Consider the following 17,931-nt stretch of genomic DNA (forward strand, 5'->3'; position numbering starts at 1 on the left):
TATTTTGGACTGCTACTTCAGTTGCAATACTATGTTCTATTTATCTTAGTAACCTATGGTTTGTTATGACCTCAAAGGTGTACCAGAGGGGGCTGTTACAGTAGTTTCCTCAAAAGTAAGAATGATACAGTACAGTAATCAACTTTTTGTACTGTCTGACTTGAGTAGTTACAGCCACAGCTTTAACCCTTTTCCAGGTAATAACATGCTTCCAGAAGCTGCTTTTCCCCCCAAAAAAATCACATACTGAAAACTGTCAAATAACTGTTCATTAAAGAATTGTGAAATTTGCTTGAAATGCTTTTTAAACTATGAAGGCCTAAACCTTTTCAATTAAAAGTGAGTGGTTCAAACCACAGTTGCTTGTGTTAGGTGACATATTAGCAGTCTGAGTGAAATGAACTTCTATCAGTCTCTTCATCTAGTTTCAGAACACATTTCACAATGCATAAACTGCCAGAAATGAATACTAATCAAAGTTCTTGACAGAACAGCAGCATAATACATTGAAATCACGTTTTTTAATTTGCAGCTTGCAGACTTACATTCGGAAATTACATCAGTGAGATTATTTTAAAATTTTGGAATAGTACTGGCTTGCATATTTCTTCCACTAATGCAGGGTTCCTAGCATTTAATATTGATATAGTGTTTAAAACCAGCATCACTGCCCAAAGCTGTAACTTTTAAGGTTAAAATTGGTAGGTGTCCAAATGGCTCTAAGGATAACTGTGTGAGTGATGTAGTGAGCATGTAATGAGAAGATCTCTACGGTGCTTCAGTCTTAGTTTTGTTTTTGTTTTGTGTAACTCTTAAGTACACTTCCTGATTATGCTACAGATATACATGTTTTGCCTAATAATTTCTTCAAGATGATTGACTCTTTTTTCTTTTGTTTTATTGTTGTTGTTTTGGGTGTTTTTTATTAAGAACTCGGGAGCTTTTGGAACTGGGTCTTGACAATGAAGATTCAGAACATGAAAATGATGATGACACCAATCAAAGTTAGTATACAAAAATTGACATAGCATACAAAAATGGCAGACTTTCTTAGTGCTTTTTCCCTTTAGCTAGCTGAGACTTTGAATCAGTTTTGGTGCTTGTATATGTAAAGTTGAGTTTTAGTAAGATTTTCTTCGCATTGTTACTTTACCAAGTTTATTCTGCCATTGCCTGTTTCATTGCCTCTCATTTCAGGGCTGTCTTTTCATCTCCCTTCTCATTAAACTGTAGCATTTCTGCCCTTACCTACCATTCTAAATTAAAATTTGAATCATAGTTTAACTGATTTTTTTGATCTGATGAAACTATGCTGAAAATGGTAGAACGTATATTCCTACATACAGTGTAGGAGTGCCTGTTCAGTAAAGCCAGGTATAGGAAAAAGAACAAAAATGATAACTAAGCAAATTAATAAAGATAACAGCATTTGCAGAAGCATGCTGTAGAAGTATCAAACTTGCAGAGATTCTTCTCTAGTCAGGTAGCTAAGAGGGAAGAACATTAATTTTTGGCATTTTATACCCTTTGCTTTTATAACTGTGAAAACTGATTTCAAATCTCTGATATTTAGGTGCTACACTCAATGACAAAGATGATGACACCCTCCCAGCAGAGACTGGCCAAAACCATCCATTTTTCAGACGGTCAGACTCTATGACGTTCCTTGGCTGCATTCCACCCAATCCTTTTGAGGTTCCTCTGGCAGAGGCCATCCCCTTGGCAGACCAGCCACATCTATTACAGGTGACATCAGAGATGGTGTTTTGGAAGAAAACTGCGGTTTGCTTTTTCATTCCTCACCGAAGTATATTATTGACCCAGAACACTTTTGTTGCTTTTCAGCCAAATGCTCGCAAAGAAGATCTGTTTGGCCGGCCCAGTCAGGGTCTGTATTCATCCTCTGCCAACAGTGGCAAGTGCTTAATGGAAGTTACAGTGGATAGAAACTGCCTTGAGGTAAATAAAGCTTTATTGTTTTAAACAATACAGTAATTTAAACTAGAACCTTCATTCCTTAAAAAGACACTTTAATGTTTCAGAGAAAATTTTATGTAGCTTTTAGAATGGTAATTTAAAAACCTAATGCCTGTGAAAACTTGAAATCTTTATGAAAAGTATTCTTAATGTAGAACCTTGATGATTATTGATTTATAGCAGCTTTCAGATAATATTTTTAAATGCAGCTGTACAATTCTGAGTTTAGTTTGGAGTGCTAATTATATAATTATTTTTGATAAAAGTATTTAAATCTTATAGTCTAGTTGATTTGACTTGCCTTCAGGCAGAATGTTAATTGGCAAGCATATGAAATGCAAACATACAGTGGGGAAGTATTTTCTGTATTTATTGAAATTATTGAGGTCACTGTTTTAACAGGTCAATTACTGTGTTCACTCCTGTGTGATTTAAAATACACATCTATGAATATATGTGCTGAAAAAGCCTTCTAGGCTGCATTGAAAGTGCAAGTAAATTTTACTTCTCCTTTAGGTTCTTCCAACTAAAATGTCTTATGCAGCCAACTTAAAAAATGTTATGAGCATGCAAAATCGGCAAAAGAAGGAAGGGGAAGAACAAAATGTGCCTACAGAAGAATCTGAGAGTTCAAAACCAGGGCCTTCAGCTCATGATCTTGCAGCACAACTGAAAAGCAGCTTGTTGGCAGAGATAGGATTGACAGAAAGTGAAGGGCCACCCCTCACGTCTTTCAGGTAGCTGAGTTGAAAATTACTCTTTGACATATTACTGCTCTGATAAATGTCTGTTTGGGACTCTGGAAAGTTTTTTTCGTTTGCATTTGTAGTTTGCTATTCAAGTATTATTATTACTATTACTATTATTACTATTATTATTACAATATATTACTATTCAAGTGAGTAGTTGAACAGTCTTCAAAGAGGCGCAAACTGTAGACAAATTTCTTTACTCCCTGGCTTCCTGCTGCATACCTACTGTGATGTCCGGGGTAGCCAAGCTGAGCAGTTGGAATTGACAGCTTGCCATCTGTGTCTGGTGGTGCTGCCCACACTTAATGCAGTTAGGGATTCAACTGCCCTCACTTCAAATTATGGCTGTTGTAAAGGAAGTAAAGGTCTTGGTTGATGGGAGACCAGTAACAGTGAATTCCACATAGCAGCAAAAGTTACAGGCTTTTGTAGTAATTACCCTTTGGAAGCAAGACCTGTGTTTCTGCTGAAACTAAGCAGCTTCATGTGCTTTTGTCCACAGACTTAGCATACTGTGTTGTTGCTTAGCAGGAGTAAAAAACTTAATTGAAGGCAGAGGGTAAGAAAAAGTTGAAGTGCTCAAAATATGTCTGAAATTTAACTTGATTCCATGTATCTGTCTTTTTTTCTTCTTTCTGTCAGGCCGCAATGTAGCTTCATGGGCATGGTTATTTCTCATGACATGTTGCTGGGACGTTGGCGCCTTTCTTTGGAGTTGTTCGGTAGAGTATTCATGGAAGATGTTGGAGCAGAGCCTGGATCGGTATGTATTTCTCAGTGTAAGGACAATTCCTCTTACAACTAAATTGTGACTCTCCCTGATTATTCTGATTTTTGTTTTTTTTTTTTTTTAATTGTTTTTAGATCTTGACTGAATTAGGTGGCTTTGAAGTAAAGGAATCGAAATTTCGCAGGGAGATGGAAAAACTTAGAAACCAGCAATCAAGGGATTTAACATTGGAGGTAAAAAATGTTAGTTTATCTTCGAATAAACTTTCATTAAAAGTTGAATTATTACAGTAACTTGATAGGAGAAGTTGTATTTCAGAGTTTGTAAGCAGGTGTCTTAAATCATACTTTGTGAGTTAGGTTGCAATTAGTCTGTAGTTTTTCCCAGACTCATTGGTATTTTTTGAATGTGTGCAACAGTGTCCAGAAATCTGTTGTAAAGCTGAAAGTTTCTCAATATGATAATTGGTAAAGAAAGAAATTTTTTTGTGTTTTTTTACTAGGTTGATCGAGACAGAGATCTTCTAATTCAGCAGACCATGAGGCAGCTCAACAATCATTTTGGTCGCAGGTGTGCTACCACTCCGATGGCTGTACACAGAGTGAAAGTTACTTTTAAGGATGAGCCCGGAGAAGGCAGTGGTGTAGCACGAAGCTTTTACACTGCTATTGCACAGGCTTTTCTGTCAAATGAGAAACTGCCAAATCTAGATTGCATTCAGAATGCCAACAAGGGTACCCATACAAGTAAGTGATGCACAGCAATTAATTTACAGAAAATATGCATTAAAACCTTGGGTGCTTTTTTAATGTAGAAATACGTGGCCTTGTGCCAGAGACATCTCTTGCCAGCTCAGCCCAGAATCCATAAAAATTATGTGTTAGTTCTCTGGAGCAAGGAAATGGCTTGATCCCACCATGCTTTCAGAAACAGAAATCTCTTGATTTTGTCACCACAAGAGTCTGCTTTAGACATATTCAGATTTTTTGACTGTCCTTCTCTCCAGCAGAATTGTCAAGATTTTAGCTATTAAGAGCTTATACATTTTAATATGGCTGCTCCATCTGACTTTTCACAAACCCATTTTAATGTTTTTGAAAGTATATATAAACTCTTAAAGTATTTTGTCATTTTTAAGTTGGTACAAACACTTCAGGTCCTTCCTTAAGTTTGGCTGAACCCAATTACTGCTTCAAGTGAAGTAGTTCTGTCTCATTGATGTCTTTCAAGCTCTTCTAAAACTTGGTCTTCCTTACACTGAAACATGGAGAGAGAAAGGAGAGAGAAATATAAAGACATTTATGAAGTTTTTTGCCCTTCAGGTCTGATGCAGAGATTGCGAAATAGGGGAGAGAGAGATCGGGAAAGGGAGCGAGAGAGAGAAATGCGGAGAAGCAGCGGCTTGCGAACTGGTTCTCGGAGAGATAGGGATAGGTAAGTGACAAATCTTTAACTTGATGAAGATATTTTGTCAAACACAGTAATTGCCTTGGTTATGATCAGGAAAGATACTTTTACTTTCTCCAGTTAAAGGAGGTTTTTTTCAGGAGCAATTTGCAGGGTAATTTCTTGAAATTCAGTCTCTAGTTTTAATTCTTCAGAGAATTATTATACTTTCTTTAGCATTAATAGATTATGTCTCCACCACGGGCCATCAGTCTCTTGTGCTCAAACAATAACAAAAACTTGTGTACTAGATAAAATTGTGAGGTGGTTTAGAAACGACAATGCCAATGGTAGCATGTCTGACTGCTGTATCCAAAACATGAGTAATACTAAAATCTCTGGTTCATTTTAATTCTCTCTTTCTGATTCATTCTCTCCAAGCAGCTATGAGCAACACTACTATTCCAGCAGTAAAGCTAATGCTAATATGAATCTGTGTGCAAATAATACTGTTCCAGAGGATTTTTGCATTTTTCCTCTGAAATGAGTACAAACTGCTCTGATTGTCTTAAGGGACTTCAGAAGACAACTGTCCATTGACACACGGCCTTTTAGACCAGCATCAGAAGGAAATCCTAGCGATGACCCTGACCCTCTCCCAGCACACAGACAAGCCCTTGGAGAACGGCTCTACCCTCGTGTGCAAGCAATGCAACCAGTAAGACTTCCTTAATACACTTAATCATTGTTTTTGTCATCTTGTAATGTAAAAATTTATTTCCTTTTCCATGATTGAAATAATTGAAACATAATTTAAAGTATTTGAACATGTAAGACTGATTTTATTTTCTTCCTTATTTTAAGATTTGGTTTCTCTAATTCATTGTTTAGCTTAGGAGGTATCTTGTAATGCATTCTCTATTTAAAATACCAAAACTTTCATAAAATCGTATTTGAAAATGAGAGAATAGTAAGACCTATCACTTCTTTATCCCCAGGCATTTGCAAGTAAAATCACAGGAATGCTGTTGGAATTATCTCCTGCTCAGCTGCTTCTGTTACTAGCTAGTGAAGATTCCCTTAGAGCAAGAGTTGATGAAGCAATGGAACTCATTATTGCACATGGCAGGTAAAGTATCAAAATTGAGAACTGATTTTGTGGCCAAAGCACTTGTGCTGTTCTACATCTAACTCCAATACATGCAGCTTACTCCTTAATAGTCTAGATATTTTTCTTTGGACAAGTGACTTTTTGGCTTTGGTTTAATCTGTTATGACTGGTTTCAGAATATGACAGTTCCTTATTGAGAGCAGCCCTGCTGAGAAGGACTGGTGGATGAGAAACTGGACATGAGCTGGCAATGTGCCAGATGTGTTCTGGGCTACATCAAAAACAGTGTGGCCAGCAGGTTGAGGAAGAGGATTCTGCCCCTCTGTTGAGATCTCACCTGCAGTGCTGCATCCAGCTCTGGGGTCCCCAGCAGAGGAAGGACGTGGACCTGTTGGAGCAAGTCCAGAGGAGGTCACCAAGATGATCAGACGAATGGAGTACCTGTCTTATGAAAAAGGGCTGAGAGAACTGGGGTTGTTCAGCATGGAAAAGAGAAGGCTTATGGGTGACCTAATTGTTCATTCCAGTCCCTGAAGGGAACCAGCAAAAAGATGGAGGGGGACTTTATACATGAGCATGTAGTGACAATTCAAGGGGGAATGGCTTCAGACTGAAAGAGAGTAGGTTTGGATTAGATAACAAGAAGAAATTGTTTATTGTGAGGATAGTGAAGCACTGGAACAGGTTACCCAGAGAAGCAGTAGATCCCTGGAGGTGTTCAAGGCCAGGTTGGATGGGGCTCTGAGCAACTCAGTCTGGAGAAAACTGTCCCTGCCCACAGCAAGAGAGTTGGAACTAGATCTTCAAGGTCCCTTTCTAACCCAAACCATTCTATCACTCTGTGAGTCTGTGATGGTGAAGTTAAATCTGTCTTTTTATTCCCTTTTCAAGGGAGAATGGTGCTGACAGTATATTGGATCTTGGATTGCTAGACTCTTCAGATAAAGTGCAGGTAATGACCTGTTGTACAAAATTTATGTAAGATTCCGTTTTGTTAGTTAATTTTAAAACTGGAAGCAATTGGAAGCCTTCTTTATCACATAAGACAAAGTTCTGTTTAATCATTTTCTTTTGAAAGGATTAACAGTAGTTAGTCAAAACTATAAAATGTCATCATTAGGAAATATCACAGGAATTCTTAATTGATTCAGGTTCATCAGGTCTAGTAGCAAATAGCTTGATGTGTGTCAGTAACTGGAATTAAGTGTGTTAATTGCTGTTTTGACTTTCAAAATAGGAAAATAGAAAGCGACATGGATCCAGCCGCAGTGTAGTAGATATGGAATTAGATGATACAGATGATGGGGATGATAATGCACCACTTTTCTACCAACCTGGAAAGAGAGGTTTTTATACACCAAGACCTGGTAAAAACACAGAAGCAAGGCTGAATTGTTTCCGAAACATTGGCAGGTATGCTACCATTAACTTTTTAGTCTGAAAAAATATGAAAGACAGTCATGCACAACACCAGAGAGAATACCGATGATTCAAGCTGGAAAAAACGTCATTTTTTTAATGGTCTCTATTCCTCACACTGAAGCTAAATAGTGGGGAATTTGTATATGTCAACTTGAGGTTTCTTGTCCTGTTAAACTTTTCGTTTTTTATCCTTCTTTTCTAAAATTATGTATGTCCATGACTTTCATTTGTTACTGATAAATTTGGAAAGCGAGCTCCAGCTTAATTCTTAGAATATTTGAACTCTTAAATGTGAATTTGCTGAAAGATCCCTAGTGTAATTTCTGCTGTACCAAAACAAACTCCAAACATTTTTTTCAGAATCCTAGGATTGTGCTTGTTGCAGAATGAACTATGTCCCATCACGTTAAATAGACACGTAATCAAAGTTCTACTTGGCAGAAAGGTAAGTTTCTAATTAAGTTTAAGTAAGTTTAATTAAAATGAAAAAAAAATTAATTTCCTGTAATTACGTAAAACCTCATCTATAAAATTGGTTTTTTCCCCCTAACCACATATGCATTAACTAGCTGAGTTGATACTGGAACTGTATGGAGTTCTTTAATTTGAGGACTGTTAATTTTTTCATTTCCTAGGTTTTGAACAGAGTAGATGTACTAGAAGTCAGGTATTTGACTAAGATGTAATGATTTCTAATAGGTTAGCATTCAACTCTCTTCAGAAACTACATACTGTCTCTGCTTTTTTTCTTCCTGAAACTCATAAATGATAATGTTAGACAATGCTAGACAATAGCTTAAAGAAAAACTTATATAAGTTATATTTATAACTTATAACTTTATAAATATAGCTTATTTTTCTCGATATTTGAGAGAGCTCATGGAATTAATTTGTAAATAAAATTTTGTCTCAGGTGTATGTATAATTTAATTCAGAGCAATAATTACCTAAACTTTTGACCAAAACTGGTACCCCAGCCCCGTAAAAACTAGTAATGTACAGCACTTTTGATGCATTAGTACAAACTTAAACCAAGGTTTGTTACTGCTGGTCTTTCCTTAAATCCAGTTTTGATCACATAATCAGTTATCCAACATAGTATAATATTTAATGAAAAAGAGTTAATGGCAGAAATGACCTTTAAATACCCCCAGTGTCTTCCAAGAGTGATTGCCTTCTAATTCTTCTCTCTTGAGGTTTTTCTTGTTTAATTTGTATTCCTTCCAGTATTCTAATGTACCTTCTAAAGCAGACTGAAAGTAGGAGTTTATCTGCATTTATTTCTATGTGTTTGTATCCTCTGTTGCTAGTGCATAGATCTGGTACAGATCACATAATTTTGAATACATTCTTAAACACTTTATGCTTCAAACTTCCTTTTTTTATAGGTGAATTGGCACGACTTCGCTTTTTTTGATCCAGTTATGTATGAAAGCCTTCGGCAACTTATCCTCGCTTCCCAGAGTACAGATGCTGATGCAGTGTTTGCAGCAATGGATTTAGCCTTTGCAATAGACCTGTGTAAAGAGGAGGGCGGAGGGCAGGTAAGAACAGCTAAATCTGTGGCTCTGTAGTTTGAGACCTGATGCAGGTTGTAGTGTGCACATAATCCATGCTCTTCTCAGGTGGCAGATAAAACATTTTACTCTTCCTGGATTCAGTGCAGTGTTCTTAGACATTGAAGCCTGGATTTTTTTTTCCTTTGAAGATGATATATAGCCTAACATAGACCCTGACAACTATAGTCAATCCTAGGGAATCTTTAACCTATAGTAATAAATTTTGCTTGGCTTTGGAGGTATATTAAGCAATAAATCACTCTGCAGCATATTGTGGTGGTTGTAATAATCTCATTTCCTTTATATCTCTTTTCTTCTTCCCCTTTTTAAATGTTCTTATTTCTTTGCCGTAGGTTGAACTTATTTCCAACGGTGTAAATATACCAGTCACTCCTCAGAATGTATATGAGTATGTCCGGAAATATGCAGAACATCGAATGCTGGTAGTAGCAGAGCAGCCTCTACATGTAAGTCTTTAGTGGAGTATTTTTAAAAAGAAGAAGAAGAAAAAAAATCAGTAATATTTCAGTCAGTTAATGATTCTCTTCATTGTGGTGTTGCTAATCAGGTTTCTTTAGTCTTGACAGCTTGATTAAAAGTATTTAATTTTTTTTTTGTAGTTGTATAGATGTTTATGCAGTACTGTGAAGACTGAGTACTTTGAGTAATTTATTTTATAGGATGAAAGATAATGTCTTTTATAGTGGGTCTCATTGGTTAAATGTATATGTTCATTCCTTGAGCTCAGATGGCACAAATCCATTTGGAAATTTGGCTTTGGATTTGGCAGCTAATTTGTTCTAATAATTTATTACCTTTGATTTGTTTGCATCCTTGTTCTAAGGAAAAATCACTTATAAAATCATTTCTACTAGCCTGGCAAGAAACATAAAAATTGACAAGAAAACCGTATTAAAAATTATTTGCTTTTTTTAAGCCCTTGTCAAATAACACTTACGGAATAATATATTTTTGTAGGCAGTTAATGAAGGCTGGTCTGTCATATTTTGCTACATCTAAATTTTGTTGCTTGCGCTCATTGTGGTTTCCTGCTGCACAGCTGAGATAGGGGAGCAGGCTGCCAGATAGCCTCTCTGCAGCTGAGGTCCAAATTCTGACAGAAAGAACATGTTCCTGAAATTAAGATGGTTGATCTCTGTGTCTGCATATATGAATAGTTTGACTCTTGTTTATTTTAGAAGTTGAAAACCCTTACACTTTTATTCATTTTGGAATTTTCTAAAGCAAATCGATTCATAGTATTCCATTTTGAATATGGAATTTCTATCTTTTCAGGATTACTTACTTATATAGAACATACATGTGTGTGCATGTATGTGTCTGTGTGTGTGTGTGTGTGTGTGTAATACTTTTGAAGCAGAGTTGACATGTGTCTGAGGAAGCAAAGTAAAAGTAACATGGAAGATGTGTTGTTTTTTTTTTTTTAATTCTTATCAGATTGATTCAGCACAGCTTAGCAAAATACCTGAACATTCTAGCATTAAAAGAGTGCATGTGCTTCTGCTCCTGCTGAAATACTAGCTCATACCATTACTGTTTTCTTTTGCTCTAGTAGGTATGGTTTAAAAGTTGGTGCAGTTCTTTTTTTCAGAAGATTTGTATCTCAGATAATAAAGCTTTAAAAGAACAGCTTAGAGAATAGTGAATCTTGAGTTAAAGGGGATTTCACATTAAACTTTTCAGTAATGCATTTAAAGTCAGTCTTAAAAGTTAGAGTTACAATATGCATTTTGTGGTTTTCACTTAAGGCAATGAGGAAGGGGCTCCTGGATGTACTTCCAAAGAATTCATTAGAAGATTTGACAGCAGAAGATTTCAGACTTCTGGTAAATGGCTGTGGTGAAGTGAACGTGCAAATGCTAATCAGCTTTACCTCTTTCAATGATGAATCAGGTATGAAATAACTTCATCATAAACAGAGTTGCAGGTATAACTTAACACTGATTTTCTGTGTGTAGTAGTTACCAGCATTAAACTTGAACTATCTCGTCAAGTCTGGTATTAGTTAATAAGCCAGTGAAAACTGAATAAAGTTATTACTAGGGATATTTTTTGGCATTTCTTAGAAAATATTTACCTTCAGTTAAGGGAGGGTGGAGAAAGCAAGTTTTCCCACTTTGCTGTCACTAGATGTTAAATACATGGATTGCATTACTGGTAGCATATCTTTCTTGTGAAAATTCTTTAGAACTGTAAATGTGACAGATACAAGTCTACTCTTACATAATTTTTAAACTGCATTTAGTTGCAGTTGGGCTTTTTGATAAGGAGGGAGGAGTGGGAGAGGTACTGAGTTATGTTAGTGTTGGCCTTACATTCAAAGCTATTAGTTTTGAAATTACTAGTCTCCAATAGCAGGACTTTATGAATGTGATTGTAGCTGAGATCCAACTTGCAACACACATAAAACAGGTCTCTTAATGTTACTGTCTGGTGTAGAAGCTGAATTGTATACCTTTTTATTTCACACAGGAGAAAATGCTGAGAAGCTTTTGCAATTCAAACGTTGGTTTTGGTCCATAGTTGAGAAGATGAGTATGACAGAAAGACAAGATCTGGTAAGTTGTCCATTCCCATTGGAAACATGCAGAGGAATTGGCATAACTGTTCTTAATGATTTCTACCTGCAGAGACTTCGTGAAGAGTTAAGGTAGCAGAGCAGGGTAGTAGGCTTGGGTAAGACTGTTGGTTCTGGAAACAACAGGTGTGAATCCTAGACCTTCTTGTAGCTCAAAGTAAGCGTGGTGTGTCCTTCCCCCTGTTCAATAGGTCTCTTACAGATGCGCAGTTCCACTCTGCACAGCTGCTCTTAAGATGACTAATCGTGGCTACTCAACTGTGTTGTGGGCTGTTAGGGTTTTGAGGTTGAGTTCTCTTCATGGATCATCTACTCACCTGACTTCTGTGTATCCTGAGGCCGATATGTGTGTCCTCTCTGTAAGATGTCAGTAATACACCATGTCCTTCTTAAAGCCCTTTAGGAGTAACTAATGAGAAGCATGAAAGAATAAGATACTGTTTAGGAGATTTTATTTTTAAAAATTTTCCTGTAAATTGTATTTGTTGTACACTTCTTAAAACTGTTTTTAACTTCCTACTCTTTGAGTACTCTTTCTCCCTTACAGCCTACTAAAAGAAAACAAAGAGTACTCTGAAAAGTGGAAACCCCAGAGCACATTTTTCAAGGAGTGTCTGTGGTTACACCTTGGTGGTATCTCAGTATTTCACACTTGAGATAATAAACCAAATACTCTCTGTTGCTTCCTTTTGTCTGTACCAGTACTACATTCTGTAGTCTCTAACTGGTTTGTGAGAGATTCCTGACTCAATTTGTATTGTTGGCAATCACCACCTTCCCAGATGGATTTGGAAACATGTAATTTACTGAGTATTTGTTGATACAGGAAAATTTTGAGTACTGCTTTTACCAGTTTTATGAATGAGCAGTTGAGGAAGGGAAGGAAGCTACTACAGAAACAAGTAGCATGATTGTGGAGTTTAGTTGGCATATTGAAGAGAACATAGTATGATCAAACTTGCTGTGGCTGTGCAGTTCTTTTTTAACCTATCCCTACACAATTTGTACACCCTTACAGTTTGTAAGCAGTATGAATCTCAGCCTAGTAAACCATAATTTTAAATGCTGTCTTCTTTTTTCAGGTTTACTTTTGGACCTCAAGTCCATCATTGCCTGCCAGTGAGGAGGGATTCCAGCCTATGCCATCCATCACAATAAGGCCACCAGATGACCAACATCTTCCAACAGCAAACACTTGCATTTCTCGCCTTTATGTCCCACTCTATTCCTCTAAGCAGATTTTGAAACAAAAATTGTTACTCGCCATTAAGACCAAGAATTTTGGTTTTGTGTAGAGTATAAAAAGTGTGTATTGCTGTGTAATATTACTAGCTAAGTTTTGTAGATTTTTCCATTTGTCTATAAAAGTTTATGAAAGTTAATGCTGTCATACCCCTGGTGGTACTTCAAAGATTTAAATACAAACATTCCTGTACTAAATTTGTAATATAAAGGCCTAAGGAGCACTAGCAATATGTGATTGCTGCAGTTTGCTAGTCAATAACTCCTTTGCCTAACCCCAGCCAAAGATGACAGCAGAACAATATAATTTACACTGTGATTTATCTTTTTGCTGAGGGAAAATATGTAAAATGTTCTGAAAATTCACTGCTGCCTTTGTGGAAAGTGTTTCAGCAAAGGTTCTTGTATAGAGGGAGTAGGGAATTTCGAAATAAAAAATTAAGTATGTTCTGTGTTTTTAACTTTTTTTTTAATGGTGTTTAATTTGTGGTTGGCTGCAGTTGTGTATCATGTATATTGAACTTGTAAAAAGTTCCTGACAGCTCAGATCCCGGAGTAGGGATTGTTCACTTATGAAACCACTTCCATTGCAATTTTTGTTCTATTGCATTGAACTCTGGCACATCAGATACCATCACTAATATTTTGCATGTAATCTGTACCTTTAGTGGGTTTTTTTCCCTGTACATATTTAATGAGGCCAATGCACAGTATTTCATAGTTCACAATCAACATTTTTGTATCCTTGTTACAGTGAACAGACAGTCAGGAGATTGTTCCACTACCAGTTCTAACCCAACACTTGTACTACATTATCTAACTATGTAAACTCAGCCTGGGCACTTTCTGGTAACTGTAAAATGTTTATAAGATCATGATTATTGAAGATACATTTTTTGGAAAACTTTAATGTTCGTGAGCTGCTTAACTTCTTTTGTATCTAGCCTTTTTTTAAGTATCTTGTTACAGTTTTTTAATAAAGAAATTACAGACAAAATACCAAGTCATACTGAAGAAACAATAGTTTTTATTTATTAAGCCATTTATACTTTAGCTAACAGCATACACTAAACATAGTTGTTTATTAAAAATCTGAATTTTGTACCTGAAAAATTGATATGTAGAAGACATTTAGCCCACATTTTACAGTTAGCAGAGAATCCTGAAAGAAATGGGCCAGGCAACCCCTCCTTTTAACAGAATTGGTTTGAAGGAAAAGTGGCTTGTTCTGAAAAATCTCAAGGCAATTAGGTTAGAATAAAATTCTCAAACTTCATTGTAGTGAGTTCTACTGTATGTTCACTTTTGGAGTGGTTGGTTGCTTTTGGGGAGGGCAGTCTTTGACTGTAATCCAGGACTTCTTTTCCCTGAGGCTTGAGAGATTTTTGAGAGTTAGAAATTGGTTAATGAAGAAAGGAGCTACTTCTTCTGTGTTCAAATAAATTTATGAAAGCTTAGCAGACTGAAGAATTGAGGGATAAGAGCTTTTGTGGTGGTGATGTTCTTTCTTTCTTCTCCAAGCCCATTAGTCCATGTTAATGATTTTTTTCCCCTCCCTTTTGTTGGGAAGAGGTGAAGAGATATTCCATCCAAATCCCAGTGGAACTCACCTTTGCCAGAGCTCATTTGGGTTTTCCTTTCTGCCAGCTAGTTTTAGGATGACCAAAAGTTACCTACATCTGATTTTCCAAAAAGCCTGTTTTCATCATTTATTTAGTTGCTAAAGGTATGGAGTATAGTTGATACCACAAATTCTGATCACCAGTTGCCAAATTGATGCTGAAAAACCTGTTTTCTAAATAAGTCAGACTGTTTCAGGCTTGTGTAGTTAAACTGCAGATAGATGTAGAATTATTTCTGCAGGTACTAATACTTCCTCTAAGTTGATCATCCTAGAAAAGGATAGTTTCAACGTATGAGGATTGGAGTCTGTTCTAGATTTCCTGTTGTGACCTCCAGCGTATCTTAAGTTAAAAACTGTATTATTAGATTTTACTATGCTTAAAGAGAAAAAGCAGTACAGCCTCACAAATCTAGGTAGAGGCATTTTAGTGTACAGAAAATTCATGCTGGTATGGCTGTTCTCTTATACTAAGGGGAGGATAAGTTACAAAGGTACAAAGCAATATCTAATTTATACCTGGCTATCAAACTGCTGTGATTATTTTTACTACCAAAACTGCCTCAGCTGTGTCAAGTTAGTAGGAAGCAACAAAAGAAATTGTTTAGAATAGGCATCAAAACTCCAGTCTGTACAATAAAGCTCTCTCCCTCACAAAGCTTTGTGAGGTTTGATGTACTAAGAAGTATCCAAGGCCCTTGGATGAAAGGCCATATATACATGTAAAGTACTGTGTATATATATGTATTGTGTGTATATGTATATAAGTGTATGTGTATGTATAACATATAAATATATGTTATATGTATATATATTTCTGTATATAGCTTAAACATTTTTTAAGTCCTGTAATGTATAGCTAGACAAAAGTTATGCAGATAGCACAGTAGCTCACCATATATACACACACAAGGCATTCTGATAAGCAGAGAGGGAATTTAGAATGATATATGCTGTCGTCATTGACTTGAAATATGTATGTAGCTTTATAAATAGCTTTTTTCCTCTGTATGGTATATTTAAACTATATCGAGATTTTAATAAGAAAAATGTTTATTAAAATCATACACCTCCTCTCCCTTTGACTTAAGCCCTTCTGTTAGTTCACTTAAAATGTGGTAGAGAAGAAACTAGTTAAATTCTGTAATGTTTATACTTTCTTAATAGTCTAAATCCTTAGCTGTTCACCATTGCTGAAAGAGGAGATAAAGGTAGCTACTAATAAAATGTTATGACAAACTACTAGAGTAGGTCCTAATCTGAATCTAGGGAAAACTGATACTTTAGTGCTAATTTCTGTGACTAATTCTTGGCTTTCTTTTGCTTAGCTAGCTGATCCAACACAAGGTAAATCACTCTGGTTTTGATAATTTTCCAGGAATGAAAAATGGCCAAGTGGTCTTTCCCACCTGTGTGGTTTGAAAGTGATTTTTCTTTCCTGCAAATTAGTCATTTGGTCACTGGATAACAAGCAGTGATAAAAGTATAAACTGTCAAACTTGTGAATCCAGACAAATACCCTTGCACAGCAGCATTCGGAGAGGCAAAGAAAATGAAATTTTCCTCAACTCTTAAACAATGTTTATCTTTGTATGCAATTGTGCACATCATACAGACCTGCTGTTTTTCGAAGTTTACTTCCATCCATCTGAAGAGAAGTGTGTTGTGAGCAGGGCTGCACCTCTCCGTGGGAGTTGGTGTGCAGGTGGGATAAGTTCCCAGCCACCACCAACCACCTCCTGTGTGGTTGCTTCTCAGGAGGAGCTGGAATTGAGCACAGCTCCTGGTCACCCACAACACCACGTGTATCAACCTCCTCCTTTCTTATACTTACTGCTGTACCCTCACTCCCTCTTTATAGGATCCCATAGCCTGTGGATCATGTATGTGTGTGCATCTGTAAAAGCCATTCTGAGCTGCTTCTGTGTCCGTGCTCTTTGCTTCACTGACCTTTGGATTTTTCTGACTTCCCCTCTGTAAGGCAAACTGTGGATACCTCGCTCAGTAGCTCTGATTCCCTTCCTCTTTTCAAGCTTTGTAGGATTTGACCTTTTTTCTGAACCTTCAGTTTGCCTATTTACTCACTAGTCCGCTAAAATCAAATAGAAAATTCTGCATGTCCAGATTAACTGTATTTCAGCATGTATGCCATTAGCTTATTCTGAGGTAGAATGTGTGTCCACACATTAAAATGCGTAGGTGAATGGGTCATGTGAAAGCCTCAGTGGTTACCTGGAACTCACAGTGCTGGAAGTTTCCACATGATCTCTGTGGGGAGGGCATGAACATGCTTCACAACTGAAATGTGGCCTCCATTACAGTACAGTCATTGCTCATCAGGACTTCTGGTATCTTCTGGAGCTCTGATGGATCCTTTTCTAGTTGGAAATTACTTCTGTGGCTTTCATTAGCAGCTATTTGAGATGTGCTGAATTGAGAGGCATGGAAGGCTTTTAATTTTAATGGATTTTTTTGTGGAGCTGTCTAAGAGGATACCTTTATGTCTTGCTTGAAACACTATCCTGTGAGAGACTATTTTCCCCCTTTGTCAGTGGCTTAATATAAACATATTTTTTTGTCTGTTGTCACCACAAACTACTATTATAGTAATAGACTATTTGGTATAACAAGAGGCAGTTGGTTGTTCCAGGCATTTCAGGGCTTTTCCATATTGGTGAAACACATCAGTATCCCTTTGCCCAGTGGCAATGGCAGCTAACCAAATGAGTATGCTTGAATACTGTAGTCATGGAAACCTACTGGAAAAGAGATTGTTGCCACAACCTATGGTAAGGTTTCTCTGAAAGGAGACTGCAAGGAGACTTAAGGAAATTTTAAGCTTTAGACTGTTGAAATTATTCACAAATTGACTTTATGAGAGTGAACAGTGCTAAGCTAAAAATCAGATTTCTTTAATAACTTTAATTTATAAACGAATATTTGTCAATTTATCTGAAATGGCATTTTCATATACAAAAATAAACTTATAACCCATTTTAAAAGGCAGCTGAGTAGTCCCCCAAAAAGTAATACCTTTTGAGGGACAGTAGAAAGAGGTATTATGGTCAAAGGAGTGATGACTACATTTGCCAGGGCAGGACAGCTGCCACAGCAGTGAGGAACTGAGGGATGAATACAGCCTCACCTGTCAGGAAGCTTGTTCTAAATAGGACATTGTAGGTACAGCAGAGTAATCTGAAATCTTGCAAAATTGTGCATAATGCTGTATTTCATTTGTATGTGCTTGTCTGTATTTCAGTGTTGTGTACACAATTTAATTTTTATAAAACAAAGCTAACAAGTTGGTAGATTTTTGTGGAGGTGCGAGAACAGCCACATGCTGTTTGGTTAATCCTTTCCTTTCCAGTATTCTTTTTTTGTGCATCTTTAGGCACCATTTAAGTAGGCATTTGCTGTGCATAAGTGCAGGTGTTTAAGAAGTTATCTCCAACTACTTGAACAATTTTCTATTGCTCATTATCTTAATTTATGGTAGATCTTAATCCGTGTCAGGACAGGGCATTTCCTTATT

The 17,931-nt window shown here is 36.7% G+C and overlaps 1 protein-coding gene across 2 annotated transcripts in view; it reads left to right on the forward strand.

Annotated features, from left to right (window-relative positions):
• Positions 1 to 13,239, forward strand: part of UBR5 (ubiquitin protein ligase E3 component n-recognin 5) — an 85,033-nt gene extending 71,794 nt beyond the window's left edge. For both annotated transcript variants that reach the window (XM_014255144.2, XM_005516979.3), the window contains 18 exons: positions 931 to 1,004; positions 1,574 to 1,746; positions 1,846 to 1,959; positions 2,494 to 2,714; positions 3,372 to 3,492; positions 3,594 to 3,692; positions 3,962 to 4,205; positions 4,782 to 4,893; positions 5,419 to 5,563; positions 5,844 to 5,974; positions 6,848 to 6,908; positions 7,194 to 7,369; positions 7,739 to 7,823; positions 8,767 to 8,922; positions 9,291 to 9,404; positions 10,707 to 10,851; positions 11,431 to 11,516; positions 12,619 to 13,239. In XM_014255144.2, coding sequence (XP_014110619.1) covers positions 931 to 1,004; positions 1,574 to 1,746; positions 1,846 to 1,959; positions 2,494 to 2,714; positions 3,372 to 3,492; positions 3,594 to 3,692; positions 3,962 to 4,205; positions 4,782 to 4,893; positions 5,419 to 5,563; positions 5,844 to 5,974; positions 6,848 to 6,908; positions 7,194 to 7,369; positions 7,739 to 7,823; positions 8,767 to 8,922; positions 9,291 to 9,404; positions 10,707 to 10,851; positions 11,431 to 11,516; positions 12,619 to 12,831 — 2,470 coding nt within the window. In that variant the 3' untranslated portion in view covers positions 12,832 to 13,239. The remainder of the gene's footprint in view (positions 1 to 930; positions 1,005 to 1,573; positions 1,747 to 1,845; positions 1,960 to 2,493; positions 2,715 to 3,371; positions 3,493 to 3,593; positions 3,693 to 3,961; positions 4,206 to 4,781; positions 4,894 to 5,418; positions 5,564 to 5,843; positions 5,975 to 6,847; positions 6,909 to 7,193; positions 7,370 to 7,738; positions 7,824 to 8,766; positions 8,923 to 9,290; positions 9,405 to 10,706; positions 10,852 to 11,430; positions 11,517 to 12,618) is intronic.
• Positions 13,240 to 17,931: the final 4,692 nt, after the last annotated feature.

This window comes from Pseudopodoces humilis, chromosome 1, assembly GCF_049639895.1.
Source record: "Pseudopodoces humilis isolate 2021_Gansu_Grassland_sample_001 chromosome 1, ASM4963989v1, whole genome shotgun sequence".
NCBI lineage: Eukaryota > Metazoa > Chordata > Aves > Passeriformes > Paridae > Pseudopodoces > Pseudopodoces humilis.